The 6,527-nt window shown below is 34.9% G+C and overlaps 1 protein-coding gene across 1 annotated transcript in view; it reads right to left on the bottom strand.

Annotated features, from left to right (window-relative positions):
• Nucleotides 1–641: 641 nt before the first annotated feature.
• The window catches only part of LOC109605442 (serine/threonine-protein kinase SIK2), a 38,750-nt gene continuing 32,864 nt past the window's right edge, over nucleotides 642–6,527 (bottom strand). The window contains exons 7-13 of the mRNA XM_049969577.1: nucleotides 4,694–4,896; nucleotides 4,387–4,636; nucleotides 3,964–4,333; nucleotides 3,695–3,903; nucleotides 3,422–3,637; nucleotides 2,726–3,366; nucleotides 642–1,691 (exon numbers count right to left, since the gene is read on the bottom strand). Coding sequence (XP_049825534.1) covers nucleotides 1,599–1,691; nucleotides 2,726–3,366; nucleotides 3,422–3,637; nucleotides 3,695–3,903; nucleotides 3,964–4,333; nucleotides 4,387–4,636; nucleotides 4,694–4,896 — 1,982 coding nt within the window. The 3' untranslated portion in view covers nucleotides 642–1,598. The remainder of the gene's footprint in view (nucleotides 1,692–2,725; nucleotides 3,367–3,421; nucleotides 3,638–3,694; nucleotides 3,904–3,963; nucleotides 4,334–4,386; nucleotides 4,637–4,693; nucleotides 4,897–6,527) is intronic.

Raw genomic sequence — 6,527 nt, 5'->3', positions numbered from 1 at the left:
TTAAGATAATAAAAAAATCGTATCAACTCAACATTTATCTACAATTAACATGTTTATTAATCACAGCTCTAGTCGATTAGTAGTTAACTAAAACATACTGCTTTTACATTAAATTTATCGCCAAATCCTCTACAAACATACACCTAGTGAACATTTTTTTGTTTTGACAAAAGTAAACCTTAGCAGATGATATCTGGTGTGATATGTTACGTATGATATAACATGTCTAAAATTGAGTAAATTTGTACACCATTAAACTTTCATTACAAATTATATATGTTATATAAGTTTGTTGCAAGTGTCCCATAACAATATTGATGCGGGTAGTAACGAAATATCAATGGTGTTTACAGTTAATGTTTAGTGAGCAGTTTCCTTGACTGAACTTACGGAATATTAAATGTAACTTCCATAAATTTTCAAGAAAATCTAAGTCTACATTGATTTTATTATCTTAGTATTACAGTCTGAGTTTTGATTATTTATTGATTGTTACGAATGTCTACCTAAGTTTTCTACTAGCACACAATGCTATAAATCTTCATTGGAATGTTGAAATCTAATGCATGCAAAAAGAACTTCCACAACTTCACGGAATATGTTGGAAATTAGTTGTAGAAATTATTTTTATTTAATAAATGTTTTCCGTCACAATGTTACCACTTTTACATATCAGTATATCGAGTTTAGTATCATAGAAGTTGTGGATCACAAATTTGTCGATGAACTGATATATATCTTTAATAATAACTAATAGTATATCAAAAACGACTAGACTAAATCTGTGTGTAACAAATTGACATCATATAGTCTTATCACCTGTTTACAGTGAGTTAGAGATCAACTATTATGTTGTTTTTTAATGAATATGTGTTGAAAGTAAGAGCAATTATCAAATATTTAAATACATCTTGTAACTTTTTAAACAATCATCCAATAAGATGTTTGTATAAACTGTGTGCCTGTAACTGTCGAGCTCAAATTTACACAGCGAAATCTATATAAAAATTCTAGAATCAGTCTTGATATTACAAAACAGTTCGTAACAAATCACGATAATTATATAACATCATAGTGGTTCTTTGCGGTCGACTGTTTTGTTAGAAAATTCGAAAGTTTTTTGTTTAATACAGAACACTGGTGGTTTAAAAGAACTAGAACGAATCAAAACATTCAAATATATACTATTAACATAAACGTACTTTGATTCATTCTGGTCATTCATAATGTACATAATTTTAAAATTCCTTTTAATATTGGACAACACTTTCGAACGTTCCCAATAAGATTAAGCATTAGCGTTATTGTCATATTTACCTATCCTAATTAAATTATTTAATATTTTATTATAACTTAATCAATTGGAATTTTGAAGACCTCTGAAGTTAACAAAACTATCTAATAACAAATAAAATTTATTTCGATAATTAATTCTGAAAAATATACATGTATAAAAATTTAGAACAGTCTTATTTAATAATCTATAGTATATTAAAAGTGAACATTATAGAGCACAGTTTATGGCTTGAGCTGAACAGCCACAGACTTTAAAATCGTTAATAATAACATACAAAATAATATTGCTTGTCCTTTTATTTTTATTCCATTTGTTCGGTTATCTCTAATATTGGACTTTCGCGAAGAGGTAGAAGTGGTGGCCAAGGATGATTGGTTTGGTACTGCGCCCCTTGCTAAAAACAAAAAAAAAACATTGTAAGAACCTAACTAAAAACAGAAATTTATCGTGATGTTAATTGTTATTAGCAAATGTGTTTATATAACATGCGCACGTACCTGGATATTTTAAAAACTCCAGTATTTGTTATTAGATAAATTAAATAGAGGATAACGTGCCAGTTTTAGATAAATTTGTGGTTGGTTCATTGGTTCAGTTGAATTGCTGGAAACGTAAAATATTTATAATAAAATACTGTTCGTTAAGTTATTTCAGACCAGACTAAGAAAAAGGTGGAAAAATGTCTGATTTATATTTTTATTAATTGCCCTTATAAGACAAACCCATTCGTTATAAATATAATTTAGAAAAGATAAACACTCAATACATAAAATAATTGTAATTATTTAAGGATTAATTAGGAAAATATAAAAATGGAAACATTAAATATTTACAAAAATTTTATTGAAACGAATAATTTACTAATAAAGTAAATTTTAGTTGAAGTTGCTTAATACTTACCAGTGGTTAAGAACAGCTTATAGTGTACTTACCTTTTTAAGATTTTATAATATATATTTGCAAAAAGAATCTAAGCAAAACAGGTTAAAAAGAAAAACAAAGTTAAAAACAAAATTTTATTAAAGCTGCATTTCATCTTAGAAAATCATATATTACTAATACGTTTGTACTATTACTAAATAGGCGACTAGGTTGATAATACTTTATAATAATATTAGTAATATATTCACATTGCATTCTCACTATCAAAAAGAAAACATTTCAAGAAAATTTAATAAATGAATTAAATTAAATAATAAATATGCTTACGAAAATTAAGCATCATAAACAAACCTTGGTAACAACTTCGAATTTCCATCAACAAACATTATTACACCGTTTTTCAACAGAAATCGTCGTTGGATCCAAGTCTAATAAAATTCGTACAAGTTTAGTGCACACCATGTGGCATCTACGTGCGTGCAACAAACCAGAACAAAGAAAAACAGTCCAACTCGCTAATAGGTAAAAAAACTACGTCTGTGATACCTGCGTCCATCCAGTCCAATTGGCAGTTGGTAAGGTCGAGGTCTCCGAAATTTGGCAGGAATTCTGCATGGTGCCGGGCAGAGCGCTCCAGGCGTTTTCGCCGGAGTTTTCGACCAGAGCTTGGAACGCCATCAGATCTTGACTCTCGTTTTCGGTCAGAGGAAGCGGCGGCATCACCGTCTGTTGCTGGGCGATTTTGTAGCTCGCCTGGCGCAACATTTGCCGTCGCGAAATTGCGTGCGCCGTCTCGACGCTAGTACTGGCGGTCTGGTTGTTCAGAGCGCTTTGCTTTTGTAATATCTGACGTTTCTGCTGCAAAATCCTGTGTTGCATGGCCGTATGTAACTGTGGCTCGGTGGAAACGGTGGTGTAGCTAAAGTTGTCAGGGAGACTGACCCGTTTAGGTCCCCTTGGATGCAAGTACTGATTGTGCTGTTTCTGGCGGTGGGAGATTTCTTCTGGGTGCTCTCTGGCTTGGTACTGAGATTGGAGCCTTTGCGCCTCACGTTGCACCAGGTGCATATCGAGCACACCTTTGGTTTTCGATTGGTGTTCGTTGAATTTTTGAGAGTTAAAGGCCACGACGCCGGATGTAGTGTCAGGTTGTTGTTGACCCACTAAACCGTCACTAGCTCTTCTTCCTGAGAAAATATGGTATGTTAACTTCAAGAAAAAAAACAAAATAATAAATTTTACCTTCTCTAAAATCTACGGGAGATCTTGTAATTCCTCTGGTCGACTTATAACTCGGCATGTGAACTAAAGGGCTGTTTTTATGGAACAAGGATCTTGCACCACCTGACGAATATGTTGTGTGAAGGTTTGATATTGGTGTTGAACTTGTCAAAGTGGGTTCTTGTATTTTATCACTTGAAGCGCAACTAGTAAGACTACTACATAATTCGTTAGACCCTAAAAATAATACAACAGTTTAGTATAACCTTTAAAAACATGTCGAATCAACTGTACCTGTTAAAGGATATTCTAAGCTTTCAAAATTACTATCACAACTGAGATTTTGGCTTAGAGTTTTGGAGTTAGTGAAATTGGTGACCACACCACTTGATGAACTGGATGAGGCGTAGCTGTGACGATGGGTGTGGTCCTCAAGATCAGTTTCTACGCCTTCGTCAGTCGAACTGGAATACTGGTTTTGGATATCTCCGATCTGAAAGTTCCTGATAAAAACAAAGCAACATTCAAAGCCCCGAACCAAGACATGTTGAATTAACACATACCCGATCCTTACGGCAGAAATGTTCTCCGGAATTTCGAATGGATGCGAATGTATTGGATTCTGCATAGGATTGTACATGTGCATTTGATTAAATTCCTTGAACGCTGCATTATCGGCGGACGTGGATGGAATCGCGGACATCTGGAGTGTAGACATCAGTTTCGTCGCTTCCGAGCACATGCTAAAGCTGGTTGTGGTTGCTTGATTTAAGATTTTTAGGGCGTCCTCGCAGTTGGTGGCGGCGAGAAGTTTTTCGGCATCGATGCCGTGGATTGGGGGGGATTCGCTTTTTCTTGACGTGTCGGAATGGCGGGACAGTATTGGGCTCACGGGGCTTGGTGCAAGTGCGTTGGTTGTACTAGTGGCCATACCTAATTCAATATGTATTGATTATAAGAAATTTTTAAAGCATTTGGTGACTAACCTACGGACGCATTGAGTTTATTGTTGCTGGCGTGGGGGGTGGTCATGCCGTAATGGGATACTCTTCGGCAGTCATCACTGGTACTTGCTCTACCCAACTTTCTCATTGCTTGCTCTGCAACGCTTGACGGCCTTCGTCGTTGTACTTCTCTAACCCCTGAGTGATCCCCTCCGTCTAGTTGATTCCTCAGTTTGTCCAGCAGGAGATAGTAAATTGCAGCATGGTGGTCGTAAGATCCAAGTCTAATAGACTTCAATAGGAAATAAAGGATTAATATGAGTAATTTATTACTGAGTGTTGTTCTTACATCTCTGGTTTTGGTGCTGTCAATTCCCAAGCTTTGCATAAGCCTTAGAATTTGTTCAATTGGCTGATTGATGGGTATGGAAAATGATGTGGGTATTTTTGGAGGAAGGCCCATTTGCATCCATCTGTGTTTCTTGATTTGGGCAATAATAAATCGCTTGTTCGGCTCCAGAACCAGCATCTTTCTTATTAGAGATTCACAGTCTAGAACAATAATAAGTATAAATGTAGGTTAAAGTACATAATTAATTGTGTCAAGACTATTTGATTGTTGTAAATTATATATTGATTTCTGCTAGGGAACAGTGTATTTGCTACTGCTATAACGAAAGTTTTGTTACACAAAGGAAACGTAGTCAATTCGAAAAGAAGTTCACCCTTCTTTCAAATATTTATCTAATCTACACGTCAAGGGTCGCCAAACAACGTATTTATTCGTATTCAAACAAACAGCACAAAAAATAAAACCTTTATTGTATTATATTAACGTAGCCCGTGTACAAATATTGACATATCTATTGACGCAAGTTACAGATATATTGGCATATTTGTGACAAAAATAATTTATTATGACGATTTAGACAGCTACTTTATAAGGTAGTGTTTTATGATTTTTGGTAGATATTTTTAGTTGCTTGTACGTCATTAAATAAAATCATCCGGGTTTATTTCCAAGCCTGTAGCTTTTTGAAAATATTTTGTACGTTGACGCGCCACGCTCCGCGAAAGGTGGGGTGAGTTAATCAAACACATTAAGAAAATAAATAACTTGACCCGAAAATAGCTCAAAGACGTCACATGCGGAGATTATTGTGGTCGCTAATGTCACTAACACGCATCGACTTAATGTAGGTAAACTCGTGAATTATTTATGGAGGCGCAAACTTAACGGCCGTTTTTATGTAGTTATGAGCTTTAATATTTTTATTTAGATGTGTATCTATGCGTTAAGTCTTCTATTATAAATGAACATTCAATAACTGAATCAATTTGCAATTTAATCAGCCCCAATTTAATTATTCGAGATGTATATGCCTCTGTTTTAATTACCCACAAATCGAAACCAATTAAGTAATACGAAACATAATTTAGTGAAGCCGCAGCTACAAACAACAGCTTTACGTCTGCTCGCACCTAATCCAAGCCAATGATTGTTCAAAAACCGTCGACAAACATTAAAAGCAATCCTAATTACATGTCTGGCTCGTTTCTAACGCGGCCTTATATAACTCAATAACAGTCTGGGGTTGGTTTATTTTTGACACGAATTTAGGGTAGTGGGGTATCCTCATCATTTTTTTCTATGTGCAGTCGGGTCCAAACAATGACGTCCATGTGACGTCAAACGGTAACACCATAACAGACAGTGTGGGTCGGTCGGAACGACGAAGGTCGATTTGATCCTATTTGTGTGAACCTGATGCTGATGGAGACTGAACACGGGCTAACTTTCAATGGGTTTTTGTGTTTGCTAATTGCCTAGCGTATCAATCAGTCTTTGTTTCTGTCATTAGCAGTGCTTGAGCGGTTTCTGTCGGCTATGGTTAATGAACAATGTATGGAAAGTAGATATTCATATTTTCGTTTCATTAATAGAAGAAATTCACCATTAACATGAGGGGATTAATCTTATATCATTCAAACTCTTCAAAGATGTATAAATAATTAATATATAATATTTTGAGGATGCCAACGATCATGATCATGATTGAAAAAATATGTTAGCAGGTATTATTTGGTCAGAATGTTGGCTTTTTAACCAAAATCCGATAGCGTAAGGTTTCCCTTTAAAGTAAAAATTCCAGTTATTGGGATAATTAAACATTTTCATAATT

Source organism: Aethina tumida, chromosome 7 (genome assembly GCF_024364675.1).
Source record: "Aethina tumida isolate Nest 87 chromosome 7, icAetTumi1.1, whole genome shotgun sequence".
In the NCBI taxonomy this organism is placed as follows: domain Eukaryota; kingdom Metazoa; phylum Arthropoda; class Insecta; order Coleoptera; family Nitidulidae; genus Aethina; species Aethina tumida.
The sequence above is the reverse complement of the archived record's forward strand: the minus strand, read 5'-3'. Positions and strand labels throughout refer to the sequence as shown.